This window comes from Mus musculus, chromosome 2, assembly GCF_000001635.26.
Source record: "Mus musculus strain C57BL/6J chromosome 2, GRCm38.p6 C57BL/6J".
In the NCBI taxonomy this organism is placed as follows: Eukaryota; Metazoa; Chordata; class Mammalia; order Rodentia; family Muridae; genus Mus; species Mus musculus.
Genome location: NC_000068.7, coordinates 68,306,614 through 68,320,573, shown reverse-complemented (window position 1 = coordinate 68,320,573; position 13,960 = coordinate 68,306,614). Strand labels below are relative to the sequence as shown.

Here is a 13,960-nt window from a genome sequence, read left to right as displayed (position 1 = left end):
GCACCCATTATTAACTTACCAACATCTTCCCAGGCTTTTCTAATCGCCGGCTCTGCTGCGATTTATGCTGTAGAGATAGGGATGCTAGGTTTTCTCAGGGCAGTGCGAGCTGGAGTTTAAAAGGTGTTAATAGGAATCAGTGAGGATAAGGGCCAAAATTTAGCAGAAGTGGCTTATCTCAGCCTAATAGCAATAAGCTATTTTTTTTCCTTCTTGATGTTTTAATGTGCAATAACATGGTCAGATGGAAATAATTTGTAAGTGTGAATTAAAATGGGATTTATTTTAGACCCAGCGCATCTACAGTTGCAAGAAGCTACTTGAGAAGTAAAGTACGGTCAGGTCTGTGGTCGGGCATAGTGGGACTTAACAAATGCAACTTGCTCATCTTCAAAGAGTCACAGTGTTCAGAAGGGGAAAGGGAATTGAATGAATTCCTTATCAGCCCTTACCTTGATTATTCCTTTTGTGTGCCACATGACCATAAGTAGAGTGGCTTCAGACAGCAGCAGTTCTTTTTGGAGATCTCCTGTTTCCCAAGGGTCAGGAGTTAGGGAAATCCTCGGCCTGTTGCTGTCTGGCCTCGTAGAGCTGTGGTTGCATGGGCTTCCTGAAGCTGTTTGGTAGCCCAGAACCTGCAGAACACACACAGGATGCTTGTGTGGTTCCTGAGCACCTTGGCCACAAGTGTTTACGTGACTACAGTGAAGTTCCATGAATGAACGTATAGGGTATATAGCCACATCGTTGTTTTTTCCTGACCTAGGCTTAGCAGCGGCGCTTTCTCGAGTCTGCTTCGTTCTGTCAGCCCCGAGAGATGCACTAGCTTACAAAAATCAGTCAGATTCAGGCAAAGGTGCTGGACTCCAGTTAGGTTACCCAGGCTGCCCTTGAACTCATAACCCACAGAGGCCTTCAGGTATCTGTCTCCCTGACATAGCCTCCTGAGTATCTGAGAACATGGACAGACAAGTCAGGTCAAAGTACGTGTCATGCAAGTTTGAGTTAGCAGAGGCAAGAAAGAATGTAATTTTTATACACCCCGGCTATGGTGTGTCTAAAGGGATAGAGTGGAGAGTGAGTCCTGAAAGTGTATTGTCAGGACAGAATCTCAAGAGATTTGAATGTTAAATGCCTGGAGTCATCCCATGGGGTCAGAGTGAGAAAGTAAGTGTGTACTGCTCGACAAATATGGAGGCTTGGAGATAAGCTCTCATTGTGCTTATTGGGAAAGGCAGCACCGGTGCTGAGGGGGACGGTGGTGGCAGTGCATTGTGGGAGGGGAAGAGGTAAAAGCTGCAAAATGAGGTGCTTGATAGACTTGGCTGTGAGGAAGAATTAATTCTATTAATAATATCGCCTTTCAGGTCTTGGGTGTTTATCATGAGGCAGGAGTCCTGCTGACAGCTTTAGCTGATCATGCCCTTTGGCTGCTGTGATGGACGTGGTTGACGTGAGGCAAAATCTAGAGGTGTTAAATCAGATAACATTGGAGAATTGTTGGAATGAAGATGCTCATAGAGAACTCTGAAATTTAGTTTTCAGGCCTTGGTAAGGTGCTTATATCCAGCCATGGACTTGGAAATCAAAACTCAGACGTGTTGTGCTCCGAAGTCATCCTTCAGGATGGAAAGGGCGGCTGAGGAGGAGGCCTGTGGACTCACAATGACACCATTTTGTGACAGTGCATAGTGGGGAGAAGCAGCTATGTTTATGGCTAAGACAGAACAGAGAGCAGACACAGGCAGAGGCGGATAAATGATGGAGGGCAAACAGAATGAACACAGAATTGAGAGCTTGAGGTAAAAGAATGGGTGTAGCCATGCCTGCATGATGGCTGGGAGTTAGATGTAAAGGCTGACCCAGGCGCCTTTCTCAGTGCTGTGCTAGACTGGACCAGCCACCCAGAGGAGGGGAGTGTGAAGCGTGAGGCAGTGCAAGCAAGGAGAGTCAGCCAATCGAGAGACCTCCAGGCTGTGTGTGGTGGCAGGCAGGAGAAGACAGAGCTGGAGGGGCCCTGGAGGCCAGGCAGCATATTCAGGACAGAGATGCATGCTGGGAGAGCTGATGCCAAGGTTTCAGCCCCAGAGACAGTGAAATGCTTACTGCCGAAACCCTACCACATCTCATTTTGTTTGTTAATTTCTGATAACTTAGAAGGCTTTTTGTTTGCTTGGCATTGCCTCAAGTATGTTAAAAACAGCAATTAATTAGAAACAACTTTAATGCTTCTTGTTAGTAGAAAGACTAGAAATAGAAATATGCTTGTGCTGCTTTCTGCTGTTCAGGGGAGCTTGAGGAGGGGGGCGGCTGAGGTGGCTCGTCCCCCCACGATCGGGAGCAGGGCAGGGCAGGCACATGGTAGGTCTGCAGGGGAAGAGAAGCTGAGTTCGGGCTTCTCAATAATGGTGAAAATTCTTCCAAGGAGGTTCCGAGACCCAGTGTCTAGAGGGTTGTGTGGCAGCGGCAGGTGTTGATGGTGGTCGGTCAGTGGCTGGGTGTGCCTGCTGGACCACGTTCTTCTTTTGCTCAGCAGTACATCCATTTCTGTGGTCAGAGGCTATGTATAACAAGTCTCTCTGTTGGCTCCCTTAGAGGTTCCTTGTCTGTCCTGGTCTGAAATCAGGGGCTGTGTAGAAAGTCATACTTAAAAGATGCTGCCAGGGCTACACAGAGAAACCCTGTCTTGAAAAACCAAAAAAGAAAGAAAGAAAGAAAGAAAGAAAGAAAGAAAGAAAGAAAGAAAGAAAGAAAGAAAGAAAGAAAGAAGAAAGGAAGAGAGAAAGAGAGAAAGAGAGAAAGAGAGAAAGAGAAAAAAAAAGATGCCACAGGAACCTTTAGGACATGCTGGCCACTTGTCCCACCATGCTGCCTTCTTTTGCCTGCTGCTGTGTCAAATATTTGTGCTGGACACCTGCCCAGTGGCCACTGTTCCTCTTGTCTGTTTTCTGTCCCGGCCCCCGCCCTAGTGGGAAATTGGAGCTATGGTTCCTTTCTGTAATGAATTATAGTCATCAAAAGAGATGAAAATAAAGGCTTCCCTCCCCCAAATCTTTCCACACTCCTAAGTCAGAAGGCCACTTGTAAAATATTTGGAATTTAGGTGCTTTGACTCTGTGAGTTAACAGTTGTGGCTTTGCTCTCATAAACACCCTCCAAGGATGTAACTTTGTGCAATTGATTTTTTTTTCCTCTTTACTCGTTGTCACTGTCACATAAACACAACATGAAACCCGGCTTTTAGTTTTTGCTGCAGTTTTATCCTTAGGAGTGAGCTGAGGACCACTGCACAAACTTGGGTTTTTATTCTTGATACTGTTAAATCTATATTTTCCTTGATAAGTTTTGGCATGTTCTTGGTTCTGATTAAGTTACTGTATATACTTACTAGTTTGTTCAACCAGCAGCTGGTTAAAGGCCCATCCCATCCCATCTCTCCATAGCCAGGGCTATAATCCTAGACATTGTGTTTTATCGTTTTCTCTTTCAGCAAATAAAAACTAAGAGAGAAGCAGCCAGGGTTCTGCAGTAAAGCAGACACAGAGGGGAGAGGTATCGTGTTGCTTATAGATTGGAAACTGACAGATCACAGGAAGGCAGTGCTTGGAGGGAACAAGGCATGGTCTGTGTCCCAGGGCACAAGTCTGAGCTGTTTACAGGAGGAAGGAGGTGCATTTTGTGTCATTTAATAGAGAATATTAAATTTATCAATGATCCTTGGTTTCTGCAACTTTTCATAAAGATGGAGTTTTATTTTGGTTTTTGGTCTACGATTTTATTTGCTTTCTCACTTCTTAGCTGCAAGGCTTTCAGCTTTGTAATTGTTACAGCTCTAAATCCCTTTCCTTTAAATGTAGTCATTAACAAATACCCCTCATCATGAGTAGTGTTGCCAAAGAAATTAATTGTATATGTCAGTAGAGAATTATTTCTTCTTCCCTTACCCGTTTCTTGATAGTTTGGAAATGAGCAATCTGTTCTAAAAATCCTTAAGTGCATTTCAGCATCTATTTCTGTAGTACTTTGCCAGCATCTATAAGAACCATTAAAATGGCTAACATTATAATAGGGTTTTTGCTGCAATTCAAAATCCAAGTGGGAGAAAACAACTATGCTAAGCACAGAGGGACGCACTGAGTATCTCAAAGGTGACGTTTTGGTTTTTGGAGTGCTAAAAATGACTGCATCCTTCAAAAGTTAAATTATGAGGAACTTTTTCGTTCTTTTGAATTTTTTTTTCTGTTGGAGCTCAAATATTTATGAACAGGCAGTCAGAGTTACTTTCAAAGATGATGCATGATAATGCAGCCCACCTCTGAGCATGCGCTGAGCATGAGCTGTTCGTGCCCTCCTGTTAATAGGACATAGACACTACTTGACTCGTAAGCTGTCAGTGTTTCTCTTTTGTTTAATGACATGCCTGTGGTATGGCTCAGTGGTTTCTATTGCAGAAAAATAGTCTTCATCACATCACAGACATCCGTGCATGTGTGTGTGCGTGCGCGTGCGCGTGCGTGTGCATGTGCGTGTGTGTGTGTGTGTGTGTAGGTTAGAAGACAATTAATGGGTGACATTTCTTACATAATGCCCACCTTTCCTTTTTAAACACAGGCTCCTCTACTGGCCTGGAACTACCAAGATTAGGTTAGGCTGGCTCCCCACCTAATCTCAGGGATCTACCTGCCTTCCTCTCCTCAGAACTGAAGTTGTGCACACCGTCATGCAGAGCTCTGTTCACATGGCTTCTGGGGATTGAACCTAGGTCTTTGTGACTGCAAGACAGGAACGCTTCCCATCCCAGATCTCCCCCCGAACCCATGGACTTCCCATACCATAGACTTTCAAAGTCTTCACAGCACATTCTCTAGACAGCTTCTTTCTGATTTCAGTGACGTGCGAGGGGAGTTGGGGGGAGCAGGGGGTCGTGGTGAGTGGGATGAGAGTCTGAGGCTTTGTTTGTTCCTTTGATCCCCCCACCCCCACAGCTGCTTTTCCTTGGGTCGCTTTCTGGGTCTTCATCTCCTCCTTTGTGAAATGAAGGGGTTGAGCACAAGGTCTCTACTACGGCGCCCTTCCACTTGAAGCTCCTGGGAATCAGTGACCCGCCTGCTGTCTGTTCACATGGTGCTCAGCTGTTGCGCGGCTTTGCCAAATCACGTCTCACATTACTGTAGACAGCAGCCTATTCTCCATTGCCCTCTCCTCGTAAAAGCTTTTCCTTACCGGCCACAGCACACTTGAAAGCATGCCCTGTGGTTGATATGACACACTGACACCCTGTGTCCCCAAATGCAATAACGCAGGAAGCCTGATGTCCAAGTTGAGGGTGAAGATGCTGTGTTTGTCATCTCACAAGTGGCAAATGTGCTTAGACGTGTGTTAGGGCTAGTCTAATGCTGTCTCGTTTTGCTCAAGTAGGTTGTACAGAATCCTGGGGATGCAAGCTTAATGTCAGGCTCTGAAAAGGAGCAAGGTAGCCGTGGGAGCGGATTTGCTCTGTGGACATAAGGTTTTAGACTGCCCATACTCTGACTCAGTTCATCAGGTGCTCATATTTCTCTGCCTCTGCACAGTCCACATGCAGTCAGCCACTTGGGCGCATTTCCATACCAATTTTGAAATTTGGCTCATGACTTTGTATGATAATTAAGTTTATAGCTTAAGTAAAAGTGAAAAATGCAGTCTTTTTTTTTTTAATGGTTCACATGCTTGGTATTCTTTAAAAACTTTTTTTTGTTGTTGTTGTTCTATATGTGATACTAATGTGTTTCAAGAAAGTATTTTTGGAAGGATTTGAGGGTGGAAGTCTAAGGCGTATTATCTTTTGGTATGTTAGCTTCCAGTTATCCGTGGGTTGAGACCCTCTTGAGTTACCTTTCAGAGGCTTGTGTGTGCTGGATAACCTGAGTAGCAGTACCAGTGAGTGCTCTGTCCATCCGACCCTTGAAAGTGTGGCTTATTTTGGTGCAGGTAAGGCGAGTTCCTGGGTCGAGCGGTCACCTTCATAAGACTGAAGACGGCGACTGGGAGTGGAGCGATGACGAGATGGATGAGAAGAGCGAGGAGGGGAAGGCAGCCGCCTCCCAAGAGAAGGTAACCACCCTCGGCCACCACTGGCTGTCTTGTATCGTGGCTCTGTGGAATTCCATGGATTTTAATGGACATATCCTTGTTTTGCAGTCACGAAGAGTAAAAGAAGAGAACTCAGAGGTGAGGAGCTGTGATTGTGTATGTATGTATGTATGTATGCATGCATGCATGTATGCATGTATGTGTGTATCTGCATATTTATTTATTCGCTCTCTAGTCCCCCATTGTGGCGGCAGCTTTTGATCCATTTGGGAGATGGTTCTCAAAATCTGATGGAGCAGGAGAGTGATGGAGCAGGAGAGAAAGGGAAAGCACATAGATTTTATTGGCTTGGATTCTGTCAGAGTTACCTTGGCCTAATTAGAGTGTGGCAAATGACTCCAGTCTGTGAGCCTCTGCCCTTCCCTATGCTGTGGGGTGATCGCAGCGCTTATGAGGTAGCCACAAAGACTGGTGGAATCCCATTGGACGCACACAGAGGAACCCTTGGCCCTCACAGGGAGATAATTATTTCTAGCTTGTAGTGTTACACCATTTGGAAAATACTGAAAGCATGCAGGTAAAATTTGCCTTATACTTTAATTTATTAAAAAAGGGAGCCGGTAGAATGTATGCGTCTTGCCCTTTCCATGTGCTGGGTGAATTAGAATTAAGTGAAAAATACCCTGACGACTGGTCACTCTTTGTCTGAGATCATTTATTTTTTTACTTACTTCCTCCATATGATTAATTATCCTAATGCCCGATGATGATTACAGCATGCTAATTCTCATAGAGGAAATTTGAGAATATTTAAATAGCTCCCAGTGTCTCCCAGTCAGTAATTAATGCCTACCTTCCCAAGGCCTCATTACAGAACTGAAAAACTGTGGCCTAGAAACGATACCTATCCCAACGTCTTCCTTTTATTTTTTAATTAGCAGACATTTCCTTTGGATTAAGTGAAGTCCACCTTACCTTGAGTTTGAAGTCTCAGGGCTGGCTGTGCTTTTAGTAGAGCAGTTGCAGAGCCACAGGCCACACTGTGCCCCGGCCCCTCAGAGCACCCTGCTCTCTTCATATCCCCGTGGAGAGAGGTCCCTGCTGTGCTTTCTCAGGTCCCTGCCTACCAATATTGGCTCTCTTTCGGATCCCACCTTCTCCCTGCTTGTTCTTTGAACTCCTCTCTTTATTTCATACTTTACAAATTTGCTCAGGGACGTTATTCTCTATGGGAAGACCACCATGGAGCCCCTGCAGTGGAGCATACTGGGGAAACGTTGTATCGGGAGTTTAGAACAATCGTACCTAGCTAAAAAAACGGACTCTACCCTCTCTCACTTATGTTCCCATTGTGCCTAGAGCAGAGCACAGAGTTGAGGGCTTTCCATTTGCATCTAAACTGTCTCTGACGAAAGGGGTAAGGTCTGCATAGATGCAGAGCAAGTGAACAGGCTTCCACACGCTGTTGTTGACTCAAAAAGTGTTGTGGTCCAGCCACCTTTGGCTAGAAAATGAGGGTAGTATTTTATTTATACACATGTCCCCTTCGCATACAGAATATACTGTTTCTGTTTGCTGGTAACACAAATATCAGGGCACTAGAATAAAAGCATAACAGAGAGGTATGAATAGGCTATAATATTTATATGGTCAGAGAAGGAAATAAAAGATCACAAGGCGTTAGGTAGTTGATGTGAAGTTCAGCAACAGCAGCTCTGGTACCACTGTGTAGACAGAGCGAGATTAAGTGTTTTGCAAGTCCTGTGCTTGTGAGAGGCTGTGTGCCATCCTTAGCAGGCTAATGTGCAAGTGCCGGGGTTACAGCACCTGTTAGAGACTGGTCAAGAATTTCTGAGTAGGTTTTTGTCTGTGGGGCACCCAGGAAAGGTAGTCCTTAGGCCAAATTTGAAGGTTCTAACTTGGAGAGAATTTCCATTATGGATTTTTTAAGGTTTCAGAGTTCAGCTGGTTTGCTTGAAACTCATAGCCCAGCACTTTGAAAAATTGGCCCAGTTTGAAAATTATGATCTTCTGGGAAGCTTACCCACCAGTAATTAATAATTTGCAGCAAATGGATAATTGCCCTCCTCTGTTTATCATCTTGTTCTACTTGGAGACAGAAGTCCACAGAGACCAACGTTCATTAACAACAATACTAATATTAGAACTAGAGAGAATTAATTGATCAAAACCAGAGCTCATACCTCATGTCTGTGTGGAACGGTGTTAGACACCATGGGGATTTATGCACCAAGAGGAGAATGGCTGCTTTCTGGGGAGCCTTTCATCTTTGGGGAAGGATTTGGAGGAAGGCCTGGCTAAGGACTTGAGTTTTTAGGTAGTGTTGCCTAGCTCATAAATTGTACTAAAAATTTCTAGTTATTGCCCACTGTTGATTTTGTGTGTGTGTGTGTGTGTGTGTGTTCTTTTTTCAAGACAGGGTGTCTTTGTGTAGCCCTGATGCCCTGGAACTCACTTTGTAGACCAGGCTATCCTAGAACTCACAGATATTACTTCTGCCCCCTGAGTGCTGAGATTAAAGGCATGGCTTTGGCTTTGATTTTTCTTTTGGGAAGTAGTTTGGGATTTTGTTTTGTCAGATTCTGAAGTAAGTACCTGTTACATGACTCTGGTCATTTTTGCTTCACTCTCTTAATTTTCTCCGTGACAAATGAAACTGACTTTATTTAAATCTAGTTCCCTTTGGTTTCCTTTAACAGAGGAAGGCAGTCAGCAGGCTTTCACTTAAACAGTTCCCTTAAAAAGCCAAGATGTGAAAAGACTTGCTGCCCTGCCTCCAATCACAGCAGGCAAAACCTTGATTCTTAGGCTCAGCCAGTAGAGTTGAATTTCTTTTCTAGTTTAGGGTTAGGTCTAGGCAACTCTGATTTTTGACTTCTGATTAGTGGCTAGGGTCTAGACAGCTGACTAGGAAAACTGCAGAAGTCACTCTGAATCCAGATGTGCAGAATGACACCCCTGAATGAGTGAATGAATAAATGAACAAATAAATAATAAAAGAAGGAAGCTGACATTTTTCAGAAATCACCTGAAAAATTGCCCTTGACTTAAGCTAAGCAGATCCTACGAGGAGACTGTTGAAGGTCTTTGCTCTCCTGTGTCTAGGATAATTACGAAAGTCTCTGTTTGCTGGCTCTCGGATACTATTCTCATTAGAGAAGTATTACAATACGGATTTAGACTGAATTAATTTTTACCAGGTTTAACTAAAGATTAAACACATGTGAAGATTACATTTATTTCTGTTGCTTGATTTTTTTTTTTTAAACTGCCACTAGCTTTTAATACCATCCTGATGAAAGGTGTTTCTCTATTGCTTAGCTGCTCCAGCCGTGTTTGTTTTCTATCTCTGTATAAAGGCAGAGAGAAGGTCTGATCTCTTCCTGAACATGTTATGCTGACCTCTGTCTGTCACAGGCTGCTCAGCCTGGGTTGCAGCTGCTGCAGTGTAGTGCAGGTCACTGCCCTTCAGAGTCCTTGTGACTGAAGCGAGATGTGTGATCAGAAATCTGTGATTCCAAACATCAGCTTTCTGCTTTAGAATAATTTTCAGTTCGTACAAATGCTGCAAAGGTAGTGGACTCCTCCCCCAGTTTCTCCCTGTGTCCAATTTTTACATAATCTGGGCATATTTATCAAAACTCAAAAATGGATTCTGCTACATTCTTATCAGCTAAGTTTCGGAATTCTTAATAGATTTTACTAATCTGTCCACTAATGCCCGTCTTCTGCTCAAGTAGGATGCAAACCAGCACAACACACTGCGTTTTCTTACAGTGTTATTAAAAATAGAAAGAGAGCAGACAAGGCCCTGCTCTGAGGACTTGGGGAGCAGACAGTGCCTCTTTTTCCTTGCGAAGCTCTGAAGCAGTTGCCTCTCTTTTCCAGGTCTGAGGTCCCTGTCAGACTGTCAGAGTCTGTGTCAGAGTTATAGCCATCATTCATCTGTAGTTTTCCTTCTTTCTTCCTGTCAAAATGCATACCCGCTCAAGGACTTCTTCTTGTAGCAAATTGTTTAGACAGAAAGCAATTTGGTACAATTTCTGTACTGTGGAAGGGTAGCTGCTACTAATCCTGTCAGCTTTCTTGTGGGGTTTCAGTTTAATGGAGTTATGCAGCTGTGGCTTAATTTCATAGAGTTATCCCCCAGTGGTGACAGTCGGAACTGCACTTGATTGTTAGTGAGTATACTTTGTATGGGAGAGCTTTCTCTTACCTTGAGCACCCGTGCATGTTTGGAGGAGTCATGTGCCCTGTGCTAGAAGTAGCTGCTGCATGACATGAAGTGTTATACATATGTGGGAAGTTGCAAGGTGTGTGGTACTTCTGTCCAGTCACCTGACTGGCTCTCCATCCTGATGCTAGCTCAGGAGCAGGGGGTCAGGGAAGGAGCGGGCAGATTGGGGATCAGCCTGCATGATTCTTAGAAGGGGTGTTAGGTTGAGGGCTTTGTCCTCTGCTACTAAGTGGTCAGAGGTTTGTTGCGTTTCTAAGAGTCATTTTTCACGAACATGTTATGCAAATTTTCAAAAATAAAGCAGAATTAAATTCTGTTGCAGTGACATACCAATGACTGTGTTTCCAGTCACTAATGTTGCTTTTCCATATATGTGTCCTGTTTATCCATTTGCCCACCTTAACTTTTCCATGCATTTCCGAGTAATCCAGAGGCATGAATATTACCTAAGTAAATAGCGAATAACAATTAATAACACTTCTCACCATCGCTTCAGTTAGAATGAAGTTCTTTTTGAGTGAACTCAGAGAGCAAGAATTTTAGACTCTTAGACTCGAGAAAGTGCTTGCTGCGAAGATTTCTGCTGATTTTTAGTATTGGTAATGAATTAGAAATAAGATCTCTATCCTTCATTTTCATTGCTGTTTCTCTTTGAGTGTGGTGGGATTTGTTGTTGTTGTTGACTCTCTCAAGTTTATGCCTCAGGGTAGTGATCACAAAAGCAGAGCTTGAGGCGGAAATACCTTAGGACCAGACCAAAAATCTTGAGTGAAAAGTTTCACTCTTGCGGTTCTGTTGTTTTTTTCCACCATGTTTACTTGCCCAAGCAACAGTGAAAACTTACTCGAAGTAATGGTATAAAAAGCAGGTTTTGCTCACTCTTCATATCTTTTCATTAAGGCCCCCTTAACAATAGAGGGAATGATAGTATGAGACTGAGTTATTCTTTTAAAGCATGCAGAGAGTATTTATTGCATAGATCCTCCCTTTCGCCATGAGATTTTGAATGGCAGGACAAGCGGGCTCTATGGTTTAAGGATGACCAGCAGCAGGTGGGCCGTACTTTATCTAGATGTTGTTGCCTAAGGTCTTCTAGAAGTGTCATCTCTGATGATTAGGATGCAATGTCCCAGTCACTAACCTCTCCCTTTGACTTCCTTGCTTGTCATAACACTGCTTTTCTTAACAGATCTCGGTGAATGCTGGTGGCATCCCTGAGCAAATACAGTCTCTCTCTGTGCACGACTCTCAGGTTGGTTCCTCTGCCAGTTATTTTTATTTGAAATGCTTTGTAGACAGCTCCATAGAGAAGACAACTTCATCGGGTTTTAGACCGATAGTCAACTTCAGGGTAGTGTTCCCAAAATCAGGGGCTTAAAAAAGCAACAATAGAAACCATCTCTTTAAGCAGGTATGGAGAAAGAGCATCACTACTCTCGGCCATCCTTTAGAAGATGCTCAGCACTAAATAACAGACTTTGGAGAAGGGATAGATTACCCAGGTGCCTCTGGAGTCACTCGTACTGTGGGCATTAAGTAAAGAGAAGAAAATGATTAAGTCTGCTATGCTTTAGCCATCAAACACTGGTTAATAGATAATTTCCTCCCTTGTTTCCGATTGGATTTCTATAGCCTCTCCTGACGATTCTTTTATCATTGAGTTTTATGTGCCAATTGATCTCTACAACTTGTCTTCGTAAAATAGCAGTCCAGTGCCCGTGCAGCGCATGTATGATGCATACTTAGAACGTGTATGACAGGAGCCTGTGCTGTGGTTGTGTTGGGTGGTGAAGGCATCGCGGGAAGGGTGTGGATACAGAGCCCCAGGACTGGCCCAAGTGTTTTGCTATATAATCATCCGCTGCTTGTATGTCTTTCTGCTTTACTGCTTCTGTATTTTGTGGGGCTGCTGTGAATTGAGGAGGTGTTTAGACAGAGCGGCTCCATGACTACAGGAAACCTCTCTGAGGTCTGGTAGCTACTCCTTGTCTTTTAAGCTACAGAAAGACACGCAGAGGTTAACTGGTTTGTGCAAGGCCTTGTTGCTAGCTACACAGCAGAAGTGGGATCCACTTTCAGTCTTTACACTCTTATCATCCAACTCAGTCAAAGACTCTGAGTTAACCATAGGGTTAGCTTCCCCATGGAAGACAAATTAGGAGGAAGTATGGGTCCAAAAGCAAAGGAGGCAAACAGGGAAAGGGGGCTGCATCGATTAACATTTTATGTTAATCTCGTGGCTCACTTTTACTTCTCTTACTTTCCCAGCAACCTTTTGAGAGAGGTGGGATACCTATCTTGTAAATTGAGCAACAGGCTCTGAGAATCGCCTGTCCATGGCTGTACAGCAGGTTACCAGCAGAGCCAAGCTTTACCTGAAATCTTTTATTTTCCTACTTCACCAAGGAGGTCTGATCAAGCCTGGTATTCACAGGAATAGTCTGTGTCATAGAGGCATCCGTGATGGATGATCTGTATCAGGATGATAGGTGAGCTGTGTAGGGAGAAAGAACGTTGATTAATCTGTCTTCACCCCTGATGCTTGTGTTCAATGTACCTAACTCATCCCATCCCACCACCTCCCCATCACATAGAGTCTGGGGATAGAACCTAGCGCTGTATGCATGATGGGCAAGTAGTCTGCCACTGAGCCACATCCCTAGCTCTTGCCTTTTTGAGACAAGTTCTTGGTATGCGGCTTAAGCTGTACTTAAATTTGCAATTCTGCTTCCGTAGCCTGAATGCTGGAAGTACAAGTATCACAACCATCCCTGGCAAGGTTCCTTACCTTTCTGCATCTCCAAGGTCCAGTGCATGTTGGCTCTGCTCTCTGGACCAACAAAGTGCCACTTTAGATGGGTGGCCTTAATCTGGACAAGATGCAGCAGTATCGAGCACAGAATCCACCCCATGACTGAGGCTGTCTATAGGAAGCATTCACACCCACAGTATGATGTTAATTAAGCATCTTTCTGATCCTCTAAAAAAGGTCTTGGGAAACCAAAAAAGACCTTCTGGGATAAGCACTAATCTTGAAGTTTCCAGAAAGGGCTGTAGGAATCAAGAGATATTGAGATTGTATTTATCCTTTTCCCAATAAAGCTTACAATATTGTTTGTTGTTTTCATTTCAAAGGCCCAACCAAACGCTAATGAAGACTACAGAGAAGGTCCTTGTGCAGTCAACCTTGTTTTAAGATTAAGGTAAATAAAATTATTTTGCATCCTTTTTTTTCTCTACAATATTCTGACCTCCTCCTTTAACTTTTCATAATATTAGGATAAGATGAAATTGTTAACTTACTTGATTTTCCCAAACAACAATGTATGCCACATTCCTGGAACTAATTATACTCCTTTCATTGCTTGCAAAACGATTAATAAGAGAAACACCATTTGAAAGCATCTGTAGGCTCTATATACACTTCATTACATTTTTTTTCTCTCCTTGCTTTTTTTAACAATGTAAGATCACAGTAAGAGATTTTTAATGAGTCTCTTTCACACTCCGGCAGTCAGTTTCTGACAGAAATAAACCATGCTTGTACTACAAGTTGCCTGTTCGGAACATTTTTCAGTGGCAGGTTTGATCAGCCACTGTGGAGAAATGACAGATATATTTTGAAAGCAC

The 13,960-nt window shown here is 43.6% G+C and overlaps 1 protein-coding gene across 9 annotated transcripts in view; it reads left to right on the top strand.

Moving 5' to 3' along the window:
• Stk39 (serine/threonine kinase 39) overlaps positions 1-13,960 on the top strand; it is a 261,664-nt gene that overhangs the window by 151,535 nt on the left and 96,169 nt on the right. For 6 of the 9 annotated variants that reach the window (XR_001783147.1, XM_017319128.1, XM_030251878.1 and 3 more), the window contains 4 exons: positions 5,971-6,093; positions 6,181-6,210; positions 11,520-11,582; positions 13,466-13,533. Coding sequence is in view for 7 of the 9 variants with exons in the window: in XM_017319128.1 (XP_017174617.1) it covers positions 5,971-6,093; positions 6,181-6,210; positions 11,520-11,582; positions 13,466-13,533 (284 nt within the window). In the remaining 2 variants the exon portion in view is untranslated. The remainder of the gene's footprint in view (positions 1-5,970; positions 6,094-6,180; positions 6,211-11,519; positions 11,583-13,465; positions 13,534-13,960) is intronic. The other 3 variants (XR_003953672.1, XM_030251876.1, XM_017319129.1) reach the window with 1 other exon arrangement.